At 43.0% G+C, this 24,999-nt stretch overlaps 1 protein-coding gene across 1 annotated transcript in view; it reads left to right on the top strand.

Moving 5' to 3' along the window:
* The window catches only part of hecw2a (HECT, C2 and WW domain containing E3 ubiquitin protein ligase 2a), a 61,019-nt gene extending 41,547 nt beyond the window's left edge, over positions 1 to 19,472 (top strand). Inside the window, exons 17-30 of the mRNA XM_063214318.1 lie at positions 5,262 to 5,361; positions 5,823 to 5,919; positions 6,302 to 6,385; positions 7,902 to 7,990; positions 8,317 to 8,437; positions 10,128 to 10,241; positions 10,578 to 10,730; positions 11,175 to 11,273; positions 13,252 to 13,381; positions 14,031 to 14,177; positions 15,223 to 15,337; positions 16,966 to 17,051; positions 18,010 to 18,122; positions 19,303 to 19,472. Of these exons, the coding sequence (XP_063070388.1) occupies positions 5,262 to 5,361; positions 5,823 to 5,919; positions 6,302 to 6,385; positions 7,902 to 7,990; positions 8,317 to 8,437; positions 10,128 to 10,241; positions 10,578 to 10,730; positions 11,175 to 11,273; positions 13,252 to 13,381; positions 14,031 to 14,177; positions 15,223 to 15,337; positions 16,966 to 17,051; positions 18,010 to 18,122; positions 19,303 to 19,414 (1,560 nt within the window). The 3' untranslated portion in view covers positions 19,415 to 19,472. The remainder of the gene's footprint in view (positions 1 to 5,261; positions 5,362 to 5,822; positions 5,920 to 6,301; positions 6,386 to 7,901; positions 7,991 to 8,316; positions 8,438 to 10,127; positions 10,242 to 10,577; positions 10,731 to 11,174; positions 11,274 to 13,251; positions 13,382 to 14,030; positions 14,178 to 15,222; positions 15,338 to 16,965; positions 17,052 to 18,009; positions 18,123 to 19,302) is intronic.
* Positions 19,473 to 24,999: the final 5,527 nt, after the last annotated feature.

Raw genomic sequence — 24,999 nt, 5'->3', positions numbered from 1 at the left:
ACTTACAAACACACACACACACACACACACACACACACACACACACACACACACACACACACACACACACACACACACACACACACACACACTCGCGTGCGCACGCTTGCCATGCAGGGCAGATTCAGAGCCAGATGGGTGAGGTAATCTTCACACGCACACTGACCATGCACGCAGGGCAGCAGACACAGCACTGTGGAGGTGTGACATGACACATCTCACACCAGAGGTGTAAATTAACGTTAGAAAATGGGATCTTTAACTGTCCACTGACAAATAAATATATGGTACACAGTAATGGTTCTACCTATTTGGGTGCCCTAGGCAAAATACAGACATTGGGCCCTCTGCAATTGCCTAGTCGATCGGTAACACTGGCTCTGATGGTAAGCATGCACAAGCCAATCAATGATTTGGTTGTGGTTCAGTGAAATTTTGTTGAATATGTTGTGTACTGTCAGAGGTCAAAACAATAGGGATGATGAACTTACCAACCAACAGGCTAGGTACAGACTGTTGTGCTTTAATAGTACTATTTTATCCTGACACGTTAACCTGACAAGTACAGTATCTGGTTCTTTGTTTTTGTTTTTTTTTAAACTTCTGCCCCTTCTTTCTACGCTTCTTATAGAACGTCATGTTATTCATATCCGATAGATGATAAACTCTTCAAAGAACAGGTTTGATATGGACTGCCATGCTGTAAGAGCACAGTTAGTTCATTTCCCAAGTAGCTGATTATTTCCTCTCTATGCTTGGAACTTGTGTTTCTCTTGCCTGCATGGCCTATAGTCCGGCGGATTAGACACACAAAAGGGCCTAATCATGCACTTTTGAGTAAAAGCATGAAAATTGGTACACATATCCTTCTCGATATGCTGATTAATATTAGCGTTGGAGGCGTCGCGAAAAATGAAGAATTTTCAAGATGGCCGCCAAATCCAATATGGCCAACCCAAATTAATGAAACTACCTGACACGTTGTTGTAAAAGCATGAAAATTGGTACATATATCCTTCTTGATATACTGATTAATATTAGCATTGCAGGCGCCGCGAAAAATTATGAATTTTCAAGATGGCCGCCAAATCCAATATGGCCAACCCATATTAATGAAACTACCTGACACTTTGTAGTAAAGGCCTGAAAATTGGTACACATGTCCTTCTTAATTGGCTGATCAATGTTATCGTTGGAGGCGCCACGAAAAATGCTGTATTTTCAAGATGGCCGCCACATCCAATATGGCCAACCCATATTAATGAAGCTACTGTACCTGAAACTTTGTTGTAAACCTATGAAAATGGATGTCCAGTTACTTCTTTATATTATGATTAATAAAAGAAATGGAGGCATTGCAAGAAAGTTTAATTTTCAAAATGGCCGCCAAATTAAATCTAGCCAACCCATATTAATGAAACCATTGATGAATTTAACACCCACGTTGTACTAAAAGCATGAAAAATGGTACACATTTACCTCTTGATATGCTGATTAATATTTGAAATGGAGGCATAGCAGATAAAACCCGAATTTTCAAGATGGCCGCCAAATCAAATGTAGCCAACCCATATACATTAATCCTGCAGGCACATTGTGGGATATACAGTACCTCTAGCAGTTAGTGACGACTTCACAGGCCTTGTGTTTAATATGCCTCTCATGACCACAAATTCAAAAGGGTCAAGATTTCAAGGTTGCTAGACAGAAAGTTCAATTGATTTGTCAATTCATGGACATGGTTAAAACATGGTTAAGAAAAGAAACTAATAATCAATTACTACTTCTAGCTGTACTTCAAGGTTTTCAAACGAACTGCAATCCTGTCCCATGCATGTTGTATGGGTATGTCTTGCCTGGTTAACACCAGTTGATCTCACAAGTGAGATACTCTGAAGGTTACATATGCAATTTCTGAGGAATGGAATCCATACTGTCTTTCAGATCAGAAAGTGTGCAAAGCAGCATGGGATTCCCCAGGTTGTAGTATATCCTATGGCCAACATCAATCAAACTGCCAACAATGCCTAATTAAAAGATACACACAAACTTTGAATAAATGGTGAATGGCACAGTTGGTGCAAAGTCAACTCTGGGTATGTAAATTTGAGTAATCTTGAGTGAAAGTTTACTTGTACAGTATTAGGATTCATTTTTTGGCTATAATAATGGTGTGTAAGATTTGGCTTATAGTGAACCCCCATTTCTGTATTTGTAGTTCAAGGTATGCAAACTATGCATCATATGCAAGGTGAAGTTGATAAGATTTGATTTAACCCCCATGTTGAGGGGGGACACGATTTTGTTTTGTTACCTACAGTACTTGAATGAAGGTTGTGCACATTTATTTCAATGATAAATGGCTCAAATCCATTGAAAATGTGACTAAAATATTTATTGACTCATCAAAGACTACAAATATGTTTCTACTACAAGTACAGAGAAATTTATACTGAGATAAATATAGGATATGTTATGCCCATATATACATCTATGGGTTGGCCATATTTGATGTGGGGCCATCTTGAAAATTCTTTTGATTTTTTGATGATGTTAATACAATAAAAAGATACATGTGTTTTCATGCTTTCACAGCAAATTGTGCCCTGGTTTCACTAATGTACTGTAACACAATATGTAACACTACATATCTATATATAACATTAGTAGGGTAGGGTTTGATGTTTCGAAATTAGGCTATGTTAGTATCACTTCCAGAGTAATCTTTTTTAGGACTATTACTTGTGTGTGTGTGTCTGTGTGCGTACACACACTTCTCACGTGAACCCTTCTACATTATTATACATATCAATAAGTATATGTGTGCTGATTGCATGCTCCTGCTACAAAGTGCATGGTGATTTCACTAATATGGGTCAAACATGTTTGATTTGTCTGGAAAATTCAGAATTTTTTTCATACCTCCATTCCTAATATTAATCTGCACATAAAGACGTAACTGTGTAGGCTACCAATTATGATGCTTTTACCACAAAGTGCCCGGTAGTTAATATGGGTTGGCCATATTGGATTTGGCGGCCATTTTGAAAATTCTGTGTTTTTCACATCTAATAATCAGCTGAAAAAGAAGGAAATGTGTAACCATTTTCATGCTTTTACTACGTGCATAATGGATTCACTCATCTGCTATACAATTCCTGTTATATGGGTTGGCCATATTTCATTTGGTGGCCATTTTGAACATTTCAATTTTGGTTTTACGCAACAATTTCATTTCTAACATTAATAGGTACATCATAGAGTATGTATTTACCAAATTTCAGGCATTTATGACGCAGTGTATGATGATTTCTCACTAATATGGGTTGGCCATATTGGATTTGGCGGCCATCTTGAAAATACAGCATTTTTCGTGGTGCCTCCAACAGTAACATTGATCAGCATATTAAGAAGGACATGTGTACCAATTTTCAGGCCTTTACTACAAAGTATCAGGTAGTTTCGTTAATATGGGTTGGTCATATTGGATTTGGCGGCCATCTTGAAAATTCATAATTTTTCGCTACGCCTTCAATGCTAATATTAATCAGCATATCAAGAAGGATATATGTACCAATTTTCATGCTTTTACAACAACGTGTCAGGTAGTTTCATTAATTTGGGTTGGCCATATTGGATTTGGCGGCCATCTTGAAAATTCTTCATTTTTCGCGACGCCTCCAACGCTTATATTAATAAGCATAGGAAGAGGTATATGTGTACCAATTTTCATGCTTTTACTCAAAAGTGCATGATCAATTCACCAATCCGCTGGACTACTACACTTACAGGACTTAAAGGAGAACTTCTGCCAATTTCAACATGCTGTTGTATTGCTCACGCCACCCTTGACTTGTCAGTACCTGGCGATGCTGCATTTTTTGACTCAGCCCTTTCCTGAGACCTGAGCAATTCTTATCGGGGCAGACTTTGTTCACATTAAAAACTCTCTTAATATGGGCCTACTCCAAATATTATCCCAAAAGGTATCGCTGTTTGCTAGTTGTCTGCTAATGTTGCATAACCTTTTTGACGTTATTGGGAATAATAAATCAAGATGGTTTTTTTTAATGTAAACAAACACCATTACCACGATCTCGGAAAAGGCTGAAGAAAAAAAAATGTTCTCAGGAACTGACAAGTCCAGGTAGTGTGAGCACTACAACCAGGGCTTGACATTAACTTTTCGCTTGCCGGCCACTGTGGCTAGTGGTTTTCCCGAGTCACTAGCTATCCAACTATTCGACTAGCCACATTTTTTTTTTTTTTTTTTTTTTATCATGACGCTGTATATCTATCCTCAGAAGAGGAGGTGCTTAGAGCAAGAAGATAAGTGCATGGGTTTCTATGTAAATAAAACAGAAACAGAACAGAAAAAGAAACAAAACAGAAACTGAGTAACTGAGTTTTTTCTTGAACTTAAATACAAACAATTGGAAAAGTGCAGAATATACGCTATATGTCATACCATAGAATAGCTACCAGCCAAATTGGCTAATGACACTGAATTTGTTACCAGCCACAGCCAAGTTTTACCAGCATTTGGCCGGTTGGCAGGTGTCAGTGTCAAGCCCTGACTACAACTGCATGTCGAAATTGGCAGAAGTTATCCTTTAAGATGCACTGTAGTACCTGGGTTATATTAGGGCACTTAATCTACGACCAACACTCAGCTTTGCTCCACAGTACAAACACTGCCACTCTACATTTTGTGGTTGCATCCAACCACTTGATCAGACTGCTGCTATTTTCTCCACTCTGTCCTCAAACGTCGAAAATGTGTTACATATATATAGCATATTGGCTTATTATACACACGCACAGTATATTGATGATTAACCCACCTAAGTGGGCTTAAAGTATTAAAAGAAGGGATCAGGTAGTTGATGTTTTCATTTCTGATTCTGGCCTAATGGTTTGAATTCTGTAGAAATTTCATCCAAGATTGTGTCCTATACTTAAATAACTGTTATAAAGAGACATTTTGCTTAAAATAAGTGTACAGAATAAACAAATGCTGCATTACTTCAACAATTAGGGCCCATTTAATATCTCTTAGAGTGTACACGTATTTGGTACCAGAGTACTCTCTAAGTGATGAATTAACACTGCATTTGTTACTGATTAGGCACTGCTAAGTGCACTGTACTGTACTGTACTGCACTGTACTGTACTGCACTGTACTGCACTGAACTGCACTGTACTGTACTGCACTGTACTGCAGTGTACTGTAATGTGATGATGCCTCATCTCCATGGCAGGTGGCTGACGACTCCCGCTCCCCCAGCCCCCCCATGCCCAGGAACTCCAGCACCTTCAGTGGCTCCAGCCGCAGCCAGTACCAGGAACTCGTCCCCGTCGGTGAGCTGCCCCTCTTTACTTCGCCTCTTTACTGCACTGCCCTGCCCTGCAAAAACAAGGCTGTGATATGCAGAGCTGGCCTGGTAATCTGGCAAACGGGGCCTTGCCCGGTGGGCAGACAGTGCCACTGCTATTGGTTATTTGTATTTTCTTAGAGACTGGCCCAGAAAAGCCAGTACCACGACCGTGGCCCTGTCAGATGTACTGTAGCGCTTGGGTTAGGGCACTGAAATCCACTGAAGTGTGTGCATCTTAGTGGTAGCTCCCATGAGGTTGTCATGGCAGCATTCTTGTGCCGTCTTGTGTATCATCTTCTATTCTCCCACTATGACTCCCTGTATCCGTGCACACCATTCCGACTGCTGAGTGGATTATCATGAGCGCTTAGTGGAATTCAGTGCTTAAGACTCCAGGCTTTTTTTCTTTAACACCATGTTGTGTTGTCTTGTGTTTTCCCTCAGCCTACAATGAGAAGATTGTGGCTTTTCTTCGGCAGCCGAACATCCTCGAAATTCTTCAGGAGAGGCAGCCAGAGCTTGTGCGAAATCACTCTCTCAAGTAGGGGCCATGTCTCACTGTACATTCACCTCTCTCATCTCAAGTCAAAAATGCATGTAAATACAGGCATATGAAGAGGTATAATGTATAAACACAAAGAGTAATATTATAATACTACAAGAGTAAATGTAATTGTAAATGTAAATGTAACATGGAAATTGTAAATGCGCGAGCTGCATTATATATTAATGTTAGGATCAATGTACTTTGATTCATGCTTTGCATAAAATATACTAAAATCCATTCATGTATCATCTATTTCCTGTTTATAGTCCTATACCATATACTGTATAATAGTACTGCAGATATTGACATACAGTATATAAATGCAAGAGACGCTTTGTGCTTCATTATTAATGTTGATGTGCGTGTTCCTCTGCAGAGAAAAGGTGCAGTTTATTCGTAACGAGGGATCTTCCGGGTTGGCTCGTCTCTCCAGCGATGCTGATCTGGTGATGCTATTGAGGTGAGCACAATACAGCACAGCACAACACAGCACAACACTACGGTCTTTGTATCAGCTGTTGCCATCTGTCACACATGTGTCTGTGTGTGTGTGTGGCGGTGGTTAGCTTTACTGAGAAAGAGGAAGTGTGACAGAGGACCTTTAAATGGCTGCTGACGTTAGTGCCACATCTGAATGACAACACTAAACCACATACAGTAGAAGTGGGTTTTGAACTAAATCCTCACTTCTCTATTTGGTTGAATGATGCTCCTTATGAGTAAAGGATATGTCTGTTTTTATACATACTGCGTGAGGAAGGATATGTGCAATTCTGTGATATGAGGACTTGTATAATGTGTGTTATGTGCATACATTCCTTTCCTTTGGGATTAGTAAAGTATCTTTAATTTACTCTACTAAATGCCAATGTTCAAACCTCATACAAACCCCACAGACATTGGACTATCACTAAATGCATGCTTTTCTATTATCAATCAATCAATCAATCAATCAATCAATCAATCAATCAATCAATCAATCAATCAATCAATCAATCAATCAATCAATCAATCAATCAATCAATCAAGCAAGCAAGCAAGCAAGCAAGCAATCAATCAATCAATCAATCAATCAATCAATCAATCAATCAATCAATCAATCAATCAATCAAATAAACAATGAAAATGTATTTTATTTAGCTCAATATTACAACTATACAGTTGACTTGTGCCTCTTTTCCACTGCCGGTTTTCTGGTTGGCCTACAGCTCGACACAGCGCGACTCAGCTGCCACATTTTGCTCCTCAATTGAGCTGTGTCGTGCCCAATCTAAAAGCAAAAAGTGGTCGCGCTGTCTCGAGCTGCAGGCCTTCCAGAAAACCGGCAGTGGAAAAGAGGCATTAAAGTGCTTTCAAATATACACATACACATCCTCACATTCACACGCCAGCTCTGGTGTGAGAGTACATACCTGTATAGTATGTGTTGCTGAAGTCACTCATGACCTCATTGGATAGCGTGACTAATAGGGCAATAGGTGTTCATTTTGTGAGGCTGTTTACTGTTTTATGTGTCATGTCTACTTTGAGGATATGTGTAAATGCGTATGTAGGCTATAAGCACAAAACGTAGAGGTGGACTTTTCATCAAATGCATGGCTCTCTGTGCCACTCCGAGCCTGTTTTATGTCCCTGCGTATTTTGTCCCTATGGCCATCATGTAGTAATTGTGATCCCTCTGCTGCGCCACAGTCTGTTTGCAGAGGAAATGATTTATATGTACAAAGTATGTACTTCAAGCATATGCTTTTAGACACAATAAACTCTTTAAGATATGCCCCCTACTGTTGCCAAAATGGCAATAAGCAAGTTGTGATGAATTGCTAATGTCCAAGTAGTGTTGGGTTTTTTTGTGACTAGTAGCCTACAGCATTCCATTGGCGGAATGATGCAGATTTCCGTGGGGATTCTCTACTCTACTGTCTATACTCTACTTAATATTGGTGTTGCACTAAATGTGTCCCTCTGCCTTGCAGTCTGTTTGAAGAGGAAGTGATGTCGTACGTGCCGCCACATGCCTTATTGCAGGCAGGCTACTGTCATGCCTCGCCCCAAAGTTCCCCTGGTGAGTTCCTCCACGCATCACTTGCCAAGTCCCACACTGGCCGTTCAGCGCAGCATATGTTTTGTCACCACATAGCCACAGACTTTTGCAACTGAATGCCTGGTGCAATGTTGTAACTAGTTCACTATGGTGAGATCTCTTCTCTTCTCTTCTCTTCTCTTCTCTTCTCTTCTCTTCTCTTCTCTTCTCTTCTCTTCTCTTCTCTTCTCTTCTCTTCTCTTCTCTTCTCTTCTCTTCTCTTCTCTTCTCTTCTCTTCTCTTCTCTTCTCTTCTCTTCCCCTTTTATCAGTTTTTGTAAGTCTTGGTCACACTTGTGTCTTTCTCAGGTACTCCGCGGGCAAACGTCCGAGCGCCTGCCCCTTACAAGCGTGACTTTGAAGCCAAACTGAGAAACTTCTACCGCAAGCTGGAGACCAAAGGCTACGGCCAGGGTCCTGGGAAAGTGAAGTGAGTTTGCATGTGTGTGTGTGAGACTTGACTGTCACGGAATGATGTCATAGGAAAAACAAGGCCACCACAATGTGCATTGTCCTCTGAATTGTGCACTCTGAAAAGGCTCTCGGGGCTTAATGTGTGCTCTGTGCTCTTTAGCAGCGGTTCTCAACCTTTTTTGAAGAAACGCCCCCTTGGCCTTATCACAATCCTCCCAACGCCCCCTTGACATCATCATAAGACTGACAACGCCCCCCTTAGTATAAAAAAAATAAATGGACTAATGCCCCCCAATGGCAACTAAGCACCGCCCCCTCTCAGCTGTATCCTTCTTAACACCCCCCTAGAGCTCTCCAAGGTCCCCTGGGGGGCTGTACCGCCCCCGTTGAGAACCACTGCTCTATAGCATGCAAGAGGTGTTAAGCATATACTATGTTTCCCCTATCGAGTTTCCAAAAAACAGGAGTGACACCACCAGTATGGTTCTCTTTTCAAAACGACACCCTTCTTTCTTTTCAGGGAAGCCCCCACCAACCATCACCGACATGAACAACAACACACTCTCTTAGTAAATCGCCCACCACATACCTCCTCCTACATTCCTCCAGGGCCTTGTTTTGTCCTCTTCTTCCTAACCCTGACCACAGCATTTTGCTGCTCCCCCCGGACAGGGAAGCCGACAAAGGGGGGGGACAAAGGAGTCACCTGTCCCGGGCCCTGGGAAATGGGGGGCCCATAATTGGGTCCTCATTACATTGATTGTATTGGGAGGGGGCCCCTCTCAGATGACTTTGTCCTGGGCCCAGCTAAAGCTGTCAGCGGCTCTACCCCCGGACGTCAATTACCTATTGCTATGAAGCCAACAACACATTCCCTAATCAGATCAAGGCTTTTAAATGCATTTTACTCTCACACAATAGAACAATACGCTGTGTTCCAGCTGTGTCTATAAATAAATGCTTTCAAATACATCCATCTCCATTTAAGCTGCATGCACTTCCTCAGTTCTCCTGAAATAGTTGATTGTTGGTACAGAAGACTGGTACGATATTGTTTTGACCACTATACAAGAACAGAATGCGCATTGACATGTTCAAGAGCCTGTAATGGTTAGAAAATAATATTTTTTGCTTCAAATGAACTGATTCTGAGGTCATGCTGCGATGTGGCAGAGAGTCAATTGCTAAACATCTGACAGTCCAAACAGCTCTTGGTCTCTTTCCTGGTCCTAAACCCTCCCGAGAAGAGGGGATTTGAATACCTCTGATTCGTCCCAATTTTAGCCAACTGGCTCCAAAATCCCACAAATTAAGACAAGGACAAATCAATTCTTTTGGTAGTGCCAAGTGACTGTCATTTGCAGTTACAGAACAGCTCAATGGCTTTTTAAGCACCTGCAGCACGATTTCCAGAGGACAAAATGTTCCCTTGGCACCTGTATATATTCCTGAATTACAGCTAAATCGCTTACGATTTCACCCAGACCTCTTTGGCATTAACAAATGTAATTAAATTAGCCCCAGTTGTTCACAGGCATTATCTTCAAAATCACAACTCAATAATTGTGTATGGGCAGAATGACGCACTGCCACTGACACAGTGCTAGAACCACATTCTATTCTATTCTATTCTATTCTACATGTTATATTCTATCTAGACTCAACTTTTGTGTTGTAACCCATTCTCCTCATCCCAATGTGTCCAGGCTTATCATTCGCCGTGATCATCTATTGGAGGACGCCTTCAACCAGATCATGTGTTACTCCCGCAAGGACCTGCAGAGGAGCAAACTGTACGTCAGCTTTGTAGGAGAGGAAGGGTAAGTAGTAGAGTTCAGAGACATTTCTTGTAGCATCACTGACGTGAGATTACTAAATGTGAATCATATGGAGTCTTTGGAGAGAAGCCCCTCTTGGAATTCCATTATTTGGGGTGAAATGCCATTTTTTTGTGTTTCATCACAGTAATTTATACATGGCCATTGTCAGAAATGTCCACTGCCTTATTGAATGGTTCACTTGTTCACATCATGCATAGTGCACAATGTAGGGTACATTGTGCACTATGCATGATGTGAATAAGTGAAACTATCTCAGATTTTGCCCTCAATCTAATTTCATGTTTGTTCACGCATGTTCGTACCGTATGTCAACAGACTGGATTACAGTGGACCCTCGAGAGAATTCTTCTTTTTGGTTTCCCGGGAGCTCTTCAACCCTTACTACGGGCTCTTTGAATACTCAGCTAATGACACTTACACTGTGCAAATCAGCCCCATGTCGGCCTTTGTGGACAACCACCATGACTGGTGAGTCACGGGAGGGGAGTGGGGGAAGGGGTAGGGGTAGGGGTGGGGTAAGGGCATCCAAACAGTGGAGGGGTGCCAAAATGGAAGTAATTAGTTGAGAGGAGGAGGATGGGAGTGGTGGTGTACAATTAATTCACTTGATGAGTGCTGTAGCCTCATGTCCAACTGTGAGGACAGATTGATGATTTTAGCGAGTGGTTGATGGATGTGACTGGACGTGAGACTTATTAGAAAAGGTCCTTAAAATAAAAATAAGATCACTATAATAAATTAATATATCGTATATCCTATTATGATATTATAAATATTGCGATTTACAATTATACAGTAATATAAATAATAAATACAGTGATTTGCAAAAATGTCATATTAATGTTACCTGATTTATTATAAAGTATGACGGAAAGGATGATTGCTGACCGCTGTGTCTTTGTCTGGCTCCAGGTTCCGCTTCAGTGGGCGTATTCTGGGCTTGGCTCTCATCCATCAATATCTACTGGATGCCTTCTTCACTAGACCCTTCTACAAGGGACTGCTGCGCATGTAAGCCTCACATCACCACGTTTTTATTGAAAAAAAAGGAAAAACGTTTGAAAATGCTGGTAAGACCTCGAAATAGGGTTTACATGTTGGCCACTAATACATGCCTAATTACTGTACTGTGCAAGTGACTTATGAAATGTGTGAAGGGCCTAGTAAAGCCTTACAATTATGTAAATAATAAGGGTCTTATTGGCAGTGAATAAGATATTTGTCAAATGATAACTTCAGCCAATTTCAACATGCAGTTGTAATGCTCACACTACCCTGGACTTGTCAGTACCTCAGATTTTTATTTTATTTTTTACTTCAGCCTTTTCCCAGATTCTGGTCATTGTAATGGGGGCAGGTGTTTGTTTACATTTTAAAAAAAAAACATCTTGATTTACTCCCAAAAACATTCAAAAGGTTATGCAACATCAGCAGACAACTGACAAACAGCGATACCTTTTGGAAAAATATTTGGAGTAGGCCTATAAGATTTTTCAAAATGGAAACAAAAGTTGCCCCCATTAGAATAGCTCAGATCTCGGAAACGGCTGAGCCAAAAAATGCAGCATCTCCGGGATCTGACAAGTCAAGGGTAGCGTGAGCAATACAACAGCATATTGTAATTGGCTGAAGTGGTCCTTTAAAAGGTGCACCATGTAATATTTCTAGTAGTTCATTTCCTGAATTCATGCTGCCCATTCACAAATTATACGTACCTTTTTAACAAATACTGACCACTACCATCAAATTCTAAGTATTCATTATGACTGGGAAAATTACACTTTTCATACATGAAAAGGGGGATCTTCTCCATGGTCCGCCATTTTGAATTTCCAGAAATAAACATTTTTAGCTGCAAAACTTACTGTACTTAAGTCATACTAGTTGGTCTAAATATTGGTTTATTATTCAGTTGATATTCATGAAAAGATTCAATTTGGCAATAAACAGCACAGTTTCAATGGCCACCATCCTACACAGTGCTCCTTTAATAGCCTACAAGCCTAACATATGTGTTACAAGTCACTTTTGAAGTTAGATATAGTATTAGTGGTTAACACGTGAACATTAAAATAAAGGGGTACAAAAATGCTCTAATTGGCAAAAGGCTAAGGGCTATACTGTCGGTTCTTTGTAACATCCTAACTCCAGTCCTCCCTTGCTCCCTTGCCTGCTTGTGGCCTCGCTATGTATTTAAACATCTCACAAAAGTGCAATTCTAATGTCATGTACTCATTTGCAGTTGGGATAGTGAATGAAGAATAGGCCCCCAAAAGTTGCTGTGGAAACTTGATTGTTTTCTCCAGGCGGGGTGTCAGTGAACACGAGGCCACGAGCACAGGCCGAGGACGGGAGTTCGCATATAGGAAAGAACCTAGTACAGTGTCGTGCATAGGTTTTTGCCCCCCAACAGATTTTTAACTTTTTTGCACATTTGGCACACTTAACATTTTCAGATTACCAAACAAATGTACACATTAAACAAGGATGACCTAAGCCAGTGGTTCTCAAACTTTGTCAGACCGAGGACCACTTTCTCCTCCTAAATATGTTCAGCGACCACCTGTCAACTGAATTGACAGTTGATGGGTGCTAATTTGATACTGTTAATTTCGATGCAGATCAGTTAAGCCTGTCTTATTGTAGTGGAAATGTTATGTTTAGCTTTGTAATAATGTTACAAATATAGCTACCTTGTCTTGGTAAAATAGAAATCCCCTCGCGGACCACCTGAGCTCTGTCACGGACCACTAGTGGTCCCCGGACCACACTTTGAGAATCAATGACCTAAGCAAACATAACATGCAGTTTTTTTGTGATTATTTCATTTCCTTTTATGTTTGCTTGCGTCATCCTTGTTTAATGTTTACGTTTGTTTGGTGATCAAATGTGGAGAAAAGTAAAAGATCAGGTGGCGGGCCAAAACATACGCACAGCACTGTATGTCTGTGAACATTTGCTAAAGCTAATTGCATGGCCTCCTGTGTAGCCCATGTGATCTGAGCGACCTGGAGTTCTTGGATGAGGAGTTCCACCAAAGCCTGCAGTGGATGAAGGACAATGACATTGAGGACACTCTGGACCTCACCTTCACGGTCAACGAGGAGGTCTTCGGACAGGTTAGATGCAGATGTGATGCATATACACTGCATGAGATATTAGTGTTGCCAACCGTCCCTTGAAACACGGAATTGGCCCATGTTTTGAGATAAAAGTATGGGTTCCGTATTGAGCTGAAACAGGACACGGGATGTTAAAATGCGTTAAAATGCAGGAAATTACATCTAAACAATGAAGTGTCTCATATTTTTTCCATTGACAATTGGCAACCCTATGAGATATACCCAACAAAGGTCGTAAACAATCTTTATGTTATGTGAGCCACTGCATTACAAGTTTGATCCAACCATCGCAGAATCAGGTGCGCTGGTGCGCAGTCACTGTGGGTCAGTTACTCAGTGAAGTAATTTGTGTTGGAAGGAAACTGGGTCAGGTCTTTTCTTTTTACTTCTGCTTTAACTTTTGACATTTCTAGTTTTTTTTTTAAAGGAATAGACGAAGGTCCGCAACACTGCTTGATGCTCCCAAACAAAGTTTTTATGGATTAAACTTTGTTTGGGAGCATCAAACAGTGGTGCCCACCTTTATCTTTTCCTTTCAGTTAAGCCTATCTTCTGTTTGGTCCAGTGCCTGTGCTACTGACGTGTGCCCATTCTCTGACTTTTTGGACCTCTGGTGTTTTACCATAAAAGTCTGTGCTTCCCTTAGATAACGGAGCGCGAGTTGAAGCCGGGAGGGTCGGGCATCAGCGTGTCGGAGAAGAACAAGAAGGAGTACATCGAGCGTATGGTGAAGTGGCGCATCGAGAGGGGGGTGGCTCAGCAGACCGAGAGCCTTGTCCGGGGCTTTTACGAGGTACGGTACCATATAGTGTCACACACACACACACACACACACACACACACACACACACACACACACACACACACACACACACACACACACACACACACACACACACACACACACACACACACACACACATTCTATGCCATTCTCTCTCTCCCTCTCTCTCCCTCTCTAGTGTCAGACACACACACACACACACACACACACACACACACACACACACACACACACACGCACACGCACACGCACACGCACACACACACACACACACACACACACACACACACACTACAGCTGGAGACACCAACACATTCTGTATCAGAAATGTAATATACCTTTGTGACAGCCACCAAAATGAATGATTAGGTATGTGAAATGGGGAATGATATCAATTCCATGGTTTAATTGTTGTTGTGCTGCTGGAATGAAGGGGTATACTGTACAATCTGTTTCATTTTGAATATATTTTCCTCATCTCTGTCTGCCTTGGACTGCTGGAATGACGATGGGTGTACAATGTAAATGTACATGCTGAATACAGCATACCATCTGCATGTCAAAGAGCGTGCAGACTTTGGTAAATCTGTTGAATACTGTATATCCCTGATGCTTAGGGGGTTGGTCTTAGAATCGGAAGATTGCAGGTTCGATTCCCATACCATATCCATAGCTGAAGAAGTTCACTTGGGGCAAGGCACCTAACCCCACATTGCTCCAGGGACTATGACCAATAACCTGCAATAACTGCAAGTTCCTTTTGATAAAAGCGGCAGCTAAGAAGCTGTTTCCACGTAGCCTGCTATTTTTGAAAACGCTTTGGTTTTGGCCTTCCGTCTCTACGTAGCCAGTTTTAAAATCCACATATCAAAAATCCTGCTTTAAAAAAATCCCATTTATGGGGCTAAAATGCACTTGTAACAATGGAGTTTTTCTTTTTATCCACCTGGTGTGTCTCCACCTGAACAGGAGGAAAACAATGCCAATGTATAAAAATATTCTGCAACGTGGAAACAGCAGCTAAGTGTAATGTAATATCTCTCTGGTCTTGCAGGTGGTGGACGTACGGCTGGTGTCTGTTTTTGACGCGCGGGAGCTGGAGCTGGTGATCGCCGGCACTGCGGAGATAGACCTCGCCGACTGGAGGACCAACACGGAATACAGAGGAGGTACGTAGAGACCAGGGGGGAGGTGGAGGTGGAGGAGGAGGAGGAGGAGGAGGAGAAGGAGGTATAAAGAAACCAGGGGGGAGGTGGAGGTGGAGGTGAAGGAGGAGGGAGAGGAGGAGGAGGAGAAGGAGGTATAAAGAGACCAGGGGGGAGGTGGAAGTGAAGGAGGAGGGAGAAGAGGAGTAGGAGGTGTAAAGAGAACAGTGGGGAGGGGGGGGGGGGGGTAAAAAGAGAATAAGGGTGGAGGAGGAAGAAGAGGAGGAGAGATGAAGAGACCCAGGTTGGGGGTGGGGGTGGGGGGGGATGGGTTCTCATGCGTGATTGAATTGAATGCTGAAGAGGTAGCACTGACCGAGGCAGGAGGAGGATGAGGTACAACCTTATCTATAGATGCTAAGAGACCGGGGGGGATTCTCATGCATATAATAAATTGAATTTACATGACATAAATTGAATACCATGGAGCTAACTGACAAAAGCAGTAGGAGGGAGAGTCTTACTCTATTTGTGATGATCCTAGCTTGGTGATATCAACATGGCATACTGACTCAGTCAGGGAGGAGAATGAGGATGAAGATGATTCTCATGTATGCTGATCCTAGCGTGGGGATGTAAACTGGACATGCAGAAACACAGAATACAGAGGATTCACTGGCTAAAGGCAGGAAGAGAAGGATGTGGAGGACGAGAAAGAGGACTAGAAAGAAGAATCTTGTGTGTGATGGTTCTAGCTTGGTGGTATAACCACTGCATGCTGTTATGATTGAACTGAATACTGAAGAGGTACTGACTTACGAAGATAGGAGGAGGAGGAGGAAGAAGAAGAATCTCGTTTGTGAGATGTTTCTAGCTTGGTGCTGAAATCACTGCATGCGGTTACGATTGAGTCAAACACTGAGGAGGTAGGCCTACTGACTGGCTAAGGAATGAGGATGAGGATGAGGAAGAGTAACTAGTCTCATGCATGACAATTCTAGCTTGGGGTTAGACACAATGTGCAACACAGCATACCAAGGAGGCGCTGACTGAAAGGAGGTGGACGAGGAAGGGTCTCGTGTGTGTGTGTGTGTGTGTGTGTGTGTGTGTGTGTGTGTGTGTGTGTGTGTGTGTGTGTGTGTGCGTCTGTGTGTGTGTGCGTCTGTGTGTGTGTGCGTCTGTGTGTGTGATGACTCTAGCTTGGTGGTGTAAACGGCGCATGCGATTGCGGTTGTAGCCAGCCACCTGTCAACCACTGATTTATGCGTACGAGAGGAGGAAAAAAAATGACGCGCTCAGGAAGTATTACATCATTCGCCCACATTGATGCTCTCTGTCTCTCTATTCTCCATCTCCTTCACTCTTTCTTCACTTCTCTCTCTCTCTCCCTATCTCTCTCTCCTTCTCTCTCTCACACGCTCTCTCTCTCCCTCTTTCTCTCTCTCTCTCTCTCCCTCACTTTCTCTCTCTCTCCCTCTCTCCCTCACTTTCTCTTTCTCTTCCTCTCCCCCCCTCTCTCTCTATCCCCCCTCTTTCTCTCTGTCTTTCTTTCTCTCTCTCCCTCTCCCTCTCTTTTTTCTCTCCCTCTGTCTTTCCTTCTCTCCCTCCCCCTCCCCTTTTCTCTCTCCCTCTCTCACTCTCTCTCCCCACAGGTTACCATGACGACCATATAGTGATCCGCTGGTTCTGGGCTGCAGTGGAGAGGTTCAATAATGAGCAGAGACTGCGGCTCTTGCAGGTATTACACACACACACACACACACACACACACACACACACACACACACACACACACGTTGACACACACACACACACACACACACACACACACACACACACACACACACACACACACACACACACACACACACACACACACACACACACACACACACACACACACACACACACACACACACACACACACACACACACACACACAGCATTTTGAACAGCCCTGTTTCAACATGTGGCATGGCATTCATAAATCAGAAACGCATCTCTCATGCAGGGTGCATATGTAATGAGAATGGCGTGACAAACACCGGCATTGAGTGTCAGGCCGCACACTCTCAGTAACAGCACGAATTGTTATGTAATGGTTCCAGCTTACACACGTGTGTTGTTGCCAGTGTTTCTCAACCCTTTTTGAACAATCGCCTCCTTGACCTCATCATAAGCCTCCCAACGCCCGATTGACCTTATCATAAGCCTGCCAACGCCCCCCTTAGTATTGAAAAATAAAATAGACTAATGCCCCCAATGGGAACTAAGCCCTGCCCCCACTCAGCTGCATTCTTCTCAACTCCCCCCTTGGGCTCCCCAACGCCCCCTGGGGGGCTGTAGCACCCCTGTTGAGAAACACTATATGTGGAGCATAAAGAATACAGAGTTTGTTGTCTGTGCTGTACGATGGGGTTAGTGTGAGATAAGGTCTTATAAGCCAATACAGTATATTCTTTGAAAGAGACATTGGTGTTTAACTTCCAAATAAGACAAAGCTCCCATGCTGCATGCATGTCAGCACACTGTCTGTCACGATTATCACAATTTACACTGATTGTGTGCGTGTGCGTGTTCATGTCTGTGTGTGTGTGTGTGTGTGTGTGTGTGTGTGTGTGTGTGAGTGCGTGCCTGCGTTCATGCGTGCGTGTGTTCACGCGCGTGTGTGTGTGTGTGTTGTTGTGTATGTGTAGTTTGTCACAGGCACGTCCAGTGTCCCCTACGAGGGTTTCGCTTCCCTGCGGGGCAGCAATGGCCCCCGCCGCTTCTGTGTGGAGAAGTGGGGCAAAGTCACCTCCCTACCCAGGTACGACTGTCACTCTATTTTGGACATTCTCAGTGCAGAAGTTGTCACCTGTCATTCCTACAGTAGATTCCCATTATTCTCTTCCTGGAATACAGAGAGAGAACCATGTTGGTGCCTATTCCTGTACCTAATCTCGAACCTACTGACGTGTTCTTGATGAAAATCAGAGCGTTTGGAAACCAGATAGGCCTAGTTGTTATTAGGGGTGTAAATAATAATCGAAATGTATATGCATGGATGTATCGGCCGGCGATTTAATCAAATCGCATCATATCGTGGGACATTCTTAAAGGGACACGGTGTGAGATTTTTAGTTGTTTATTTCCAGAATTCATGCTGCCCATTCACTAATGTTACCTTTTTCATGAATACTTACCACCAGCATCAAATTCTAAGTATTCATTATGACTGGAAAATTGCACTTTTCATACATAAAAAGGGGGACCATGGAGAAGCAATTTTTAGCTGCAAAATAGCAATTTTTAGCTGCAAAAATTACTGTACTTGGACCATACTCGAAAATATTTGTTTATGACTTAGTAAACTTTCATGTAAAGATCAAATTTGGCAATAGGCAGCCCAGTTTCAATGAGCAGCATAGTTGCAGTACCTTTTTTGACCATTTCCTGCACAGTGTCCCACAGTGTCACTATCGAAAATTATCGAATCGCTGGCCCCTGTCCAATGCCCTAGCTCCGTAACATAATAGAAATGGAAAAGTAATATGTAAAAAATTTAAACATATCGTATCGTGGGGAATTCTTAAGTATCGAAAATAATCGAATCCCTACCCTAAGAAATCGATATTGTATTGTATCGTCATGGAGGCTGTGATTTACACCCCTAGTTGTTATGTGTATAAATTAAAGTGTAGTGTGGAGCACAGGAGTTGCCTAGCTGTACTGTGAAAATGTTTTCCGTTTTGTGTTTGCGTTTGTGTATGTACACGTGTTTGTGTGCGTGTGTCTGTGTGTGTGTGTGTGTGTGTGTGTGTGTGTGTGTGTGTGTGTGTGTGTGTGTGTGTGTGTGTGTGTGTGTGTGTGTGTGTGTGTGTGTGTGTACATATGTGTGTGTGTAAATATTTGTGTTCACATGTCTATGTGTGTGTGTGTTCATGCGTGCGTGCGTGTGTGCGTGTGTGCGTGTGTGCGCGTGTATGCATGTGTGTCTCGACACCCAGGGCTCACACCTGTTTCAACCGTCTGGACCTGCCTCCGTACCCCTGCTTCTCCATGCTCTACGAGAAGCTGCTCACGGCCGTGGAGGAGACCAGCACCTTTGGCCTGGAGTAAAACACCCACCCACCCACCCACCCTCAGACCCAGCTCCTATGCCAACTTCTCCTCCTCCTCCTGCTCCTACTGCACCAACTACTCCTACTCCTTCTCCTTCTTCTACTCCTACAGCACCAACTTGTCCTACTCCCATATCCACACACCTCCTCCTTGTTCTCCTCATCTCCGTCTGGCACCCTTGGACTGGAGTAAACACCCACCCGCAAACCCACCCCAACTAGCCTGCCTTCCCAACACAACCCAACCCAACCCAGCTCTTTTCTCCTCCTCCTCCTCCTCCTCCTCCTCCTCCTCCTCCTCCTCCTCCTCCTAATCCTCCTCCTCCTCTTACTCCATCTATGCCTCCTCTCACCCCACAGGTTTCCTCCTCATTCTGTTCCTCCCCTCCTCTCCTTTTATCTCCTCCTGGCACCTTTGGACTGGAGTACACACCCACCCGCAAACCCAACTCTCAAATTCCTCCTCCTCCTCCTTCTCCCCCTCCCCCACCTCCTCCACCAACTCCTCCTCCTCCCAGATCCACAAGCCTCCATGCTCACCTCCTCCATGATGAGAAACCTGCATTCAGAAGCTACAATCCAGTTCCATGTATTCCAAATGACCTGGTTTTGCCTGTCCAACTCAACCAGGGGATTACCCTAATAGGACAGGCAAAAACCAAGTCATTTGGAATAGGCCTACATGGGAATAGATCATAGCTTTTGAATCCTGGTAACATTCAGTTGAGGGTGGAAATTCTGCAGATCCCAGGTTAATGTGCAGGACAAAGGCAGACTGAAGTTTTGGAGTGAGAAGTCTGCACACCTAAAAATCGTTTTTTTTTTTTTACTTTTTTAAATTCCATGGCAGGACTACATTTGACCATTGTCAGAATGGTCAATCTGAAGACTGGGGTTGAAATGTAATCCTTCCATAGAATTAAAAAAACGAAAAAAGGATTTGAAGTGTGTAGACTCCTCACACTGAAACTTCTGAATCCAGGTTGCCCATCACTATTCCTCCTCCTCCTCCTCCTCCTCCTCCTCCTCTTTTCCTCTCCTCTCGGCTCACCTCTCGATACCTCCCCGGATGCCCCCACCTCACCTCCCCTCCCCTTCCGGCTTTTATCTCTTTATGCACCCCTAGTGCCCTAGCCATCTTCCTGCCTTGAGTCTATGGCCTTGGTTACGTTACTGTTGTTGCAAAATGGATTCCGACAAAACAAATGAACTATCTCTACGTATATCAGACACACGGCCCTGAAGAAAACGAAACGAGTACAGGACACAGAAAACTGAAACACTACACCTGACTAAACTGAACTACACCACACGCACATGAACTACACTACACTACACACACACGCATGCATGCACACACACGCACATTGTGGAATGAAAACATCTGTGGACTTCTCTAATGTCAACTGGACTCATTATTGTGATGTAACTGATGTTTGATGCACCTACACACACACACACACACACACACACACACACACACACACACACACACACACACACACACACACACACACACACACACACACACACACACACACACACACACACACACACACACACACACACGTACGCACGCACACACACACACACGCATACACACACGCACACACATACGCACACACACAGACATACCACAGATGTTACAGGAATGTAAGAAAACATGATGAATGTATGAAGCTGTAAAGCATAATTTTGGCATGAAGGCAGTGGTATTGGTATTAGTATTACAGTTGTGAATTTGAATTATTCTGAATTGGGCTCAAGTTTAAGAATTTGTGACTTAGCCGCATTACCAACAGACAGTGGCGTTTTCTATTCTACCAGAACGACAAATATCACGCTGCATCATGTGGCTACACAGCGAGTTTATCAAAGATGAATAGAGAGGGGTACAATTACAAATGGACAACCGTTTTTAAAACTAGTTTAAATTATACTTAAACCATGAAAATGGTCCTCGCCCTAATCAGGACAGACCAAACGTCTAGAGCATGTGTCTGTTATCCACTAACTGTGGAGTTGTCGCTCCAAATCACTCATCAGTGAGGGAGAGGGGTCGTCACTCCAAATAATATAATATAGATATATAATAATTAAATATAAAAATATATGATATAAGCACAGGCCAACTTTCGGGCACGCTTGTGGAAGATCTATAACTCCCCTCCAAATCATTATCTCTACTGTCACTGATAAACACATGATTCTGCTGAGTAGGCTGCACAGGCCTGAAGTATAGCTCCAGATGCTAACCTCGACAACATCGTTGCTAACTAAGTTAGCAACTTACTTGGTTGCAATGCAATTTCCCATTGGCAACTTAGTAAGTTGCTAACTGGTTAGCAACGATGCTTTCAAGAAACAGGCTCCTGGTAATGACAACACCCAATGACCTTTGACCAGCGCTGGACTGGTAAACTGGCATACAGGGCAGCCTCCCAGTGGCCCGACAGATACTTACATAGGGGTCGATACTGTTGAAGTTTATTTTTTTTTGCCTTAGGGACCGGCCCACAATTCAGTCTCTCTGGTCTCTGGTGCAGGTGCAGAAATGCATGTTATAGTGAGCTGTTTGACACACACACACACACACACACACACACACACACACACACACACACACACACACACACACACACACACACACACACACACACACACACACACACACACACACACACATGACAGTAACCGTTCCACTTCCACCACCTCCACCATATCTAGTAATGGAATGATCCCAACAAGTAGCCGTAAGTACCAAAGTGCATCCTTGTTGCATGTCCTCTCCTGTTTAATCTGCTGGCCTTGGAAGCATTCGCGGCATGCGGGCCTATACAGTACATGCACTTGGTTGTATTGTGTGCAATTCGTCACCCCAGTAGTCGTGGCCCTAGTTTAGAAACAAAGACAACCAACAACAACAACAACAGGACAACGAGTAGTGTCAAGGCCGCCAAAGCTCTCTCCAGAATGACGGAGTTGTCCATTCAAGTGCAGCAGACTGTTAATAGGTTTGTTTGTATGTCCCACTGCTCAACACACACACACACACACACACACACACACACACACACACACACACACACACACACACACACACACACACACACACACACACACACACACACACACACACACCGACTTAGACTCAGACATAAACACACACAGAAAATCTCTCTCTCTCTCTCTCTCTCTCTCTCTCTCTCTCTCTCTCTCTCTCTCTTTCTCTCTCTCACTCTTTCACACACACACACACACACACTGAATACAAATGCATACCAATGCATTATGCATACTGCACACAAGATCAACGCATTCATAATACACACTAACACTAAGTTTGGCTACAATAACCAATTCCGCTAGATCTGAACACTTCTTGCATACAGATCAAATCTGTAACAAAGAAAAGAATAGAGGGGGGTTGAAAAAAAGCCCCACTTCTCTGTATATCCAAAACCTGGCTCAATAAATACTGCATGCTGGGTCCGCATAGTAATTCTGTGCCAAGTTTGACCCTTAGATGGTGTCGTGTTATAGCTTGATATTTGCATGCTGGAAATAGTGCAACACAAACCAGACCAGATTAGCTTTTTCTTGCATGAGGATTCACTGTAAAAGGTGGATGTAAAGGGGATGAGAGAAAAAAAGTGTCAATTTCACTTTCATGTGTCCACACTGTTTATTTTTTTATTTTTTATTGATTGATTTGATTTTTTTGTTTGTTTGTTTGTTTATTTGTTTGTTTGTTTTTCTTCTCCCTTTTGTCTACTGGTTGATTTGTGTGGGTCAGAGTTCAGAGGTCGCACAGGTCACGGCTAGTCTCGAAAAGCGTGTCAGGGCAGAGCACTTTGCTAACAAAAAAAAGGGGGAGAATGTGAGAGATTTTTTCTGTATTTCCCATACATGTGTTCATATCTTGTATATAGTTGTATGATATACATATGTCTGTCCTGTCCTGTGTCGAAATTATATTTTGCACTGAATGTAGCAAACTTTTATGGGCTAAGGAGTCGATTATTTGACAGAGTCGACAGTTGATTATCTGTCTATTTGTCTGTCTGTCTCGAGTACATTCTTTGCCTCTTCTGAATGAATCATCAAAAAACTATCCCGTTGTTTAACTTTCCCTCCAACTTTCCTGATAACCAGATGTGAATGGATTATTAGTTCTCTGCACATAGGCTACTGTGTGGATATACTTAATTGATCCATAAGTCGATGTAAAAATGAGTTACATTTCAGCTTATAGCCTCATAGGCCTACACATCAGTCAAGTTGCTATTTGGCAGCACCAGTAGGCCTAAATAGAACTAACTTCAAGTGCAGGGCGGTAGTCAAGTCCACCTTTGTAGAGTCCAAGACAAGTCCATTACCAGAATAGTCAAGTTCGAAGAGGTTTGAGTCAGAGACAAGACCGAGTCCAAAAAGATTAGAGTCCAAGTCAAGTCCAAGTCACATAAATCAGTGGTTCCCAACCTATGGGTCGGGACCCAAACTATGGGTCACCAAAGATCCACAGGGGGTCGCGAAGCCCTCTTGAATTTAAGGGGTTTAATTTTAATACCATATAGCCCATGTTGAATACATGACAAAGCATTTAAACTAATATATGCATCGAAACAACAATATTAATATATTAAACAGTTATTCTATATTTGACTGAAGACAAATTGAGGAACAAAATGATAACTAATGAATTTTCGCAGGAAAGAGAATACCATGCGGGCGCTCGCGAGATTGGGTCACCAAAGCTTACAATGGTAAAAATATGGGTCCCTGAGGAAAAAGGTTGGGAACCACTGACATAAACTATGAAAAGGATGAATGTCAGTAATGTGAATGTTTGAAGGTAACCTAGGCTATATGCCATGGATGTGAAGACAAACTTGTTTGTTATCGGATTTGAAGCTCCTCTTTAGAATCTAGGATGGGCAGTGTTCTAAACAAAATAAAGACAGACCCTGGCGAGTCCAAAAGCCTATTTGGCAAGACCAGTGTCCGAGTCCAAGACAAGTCCGAGTCACTGGCGTAACGCAAGTAATTTAGGCCCCCCTGCAAGCTACCAAGAATGCCCCCCCGAACGAAAAAAGAGGGCCTCATCATGTGGAGGGGGCCCGTTTCTTCAAGTCAAGGGCCCATGTGGGCCCTCCGCCTCGTATGGCCCCCCTGCCTCGCGGGGGCTGCGTGGGTATATTTACTGTAACGCCCCTGGTACGAGTTCAACTATAGTCCAACTAGGCTATAGCGAGTCCAAGACAACCACCCCATAAACCATGTCCATAAAAATGGAAAAACGCACCACTTCAAATGTCTACACTACGCCAGCACATTATGTTGCCAATGATGACAACCTAAACACAGTGACTTCCTAGGAAGATGGACTGAGTTTGGGATCCACTGAATGGACTATGCCCTACTTGGTGCATGATGAGGGCAGTTGTCTGACAGCTTAACATGTGCAACGAGAATGAAAAAAATCACCATTGTGGCTGTGCCTGGTGAACTGGTGGTGCAAGAAGCTTGATGTTATATTTCTTTCCATGGTTGTTACAGTTGCACCCGGTTGCACCTAGAGGG

The sequence above is a fragment of the Engraulis encrasicolus genome, chromosome 13, assembly GCF_034702125.1.
Source record: "Engraulis encrasicolus isolate BLACKSEA-1 chromosome 13, IST_EnEncr_1.0, whole genome shotgun sequence".
Lineage (NCBI taxonomy): Eukaryota > Metazoa > Chordata > Actinopteri > Clupeiformes > Engraulidae > Engraulis > Engraulis encrasicolus.
The sequence above is the reverse complement of the archived record's forward strand: the minus strand, read 5'-3'. Positions and strand labels throughout refer to the sequence as shown.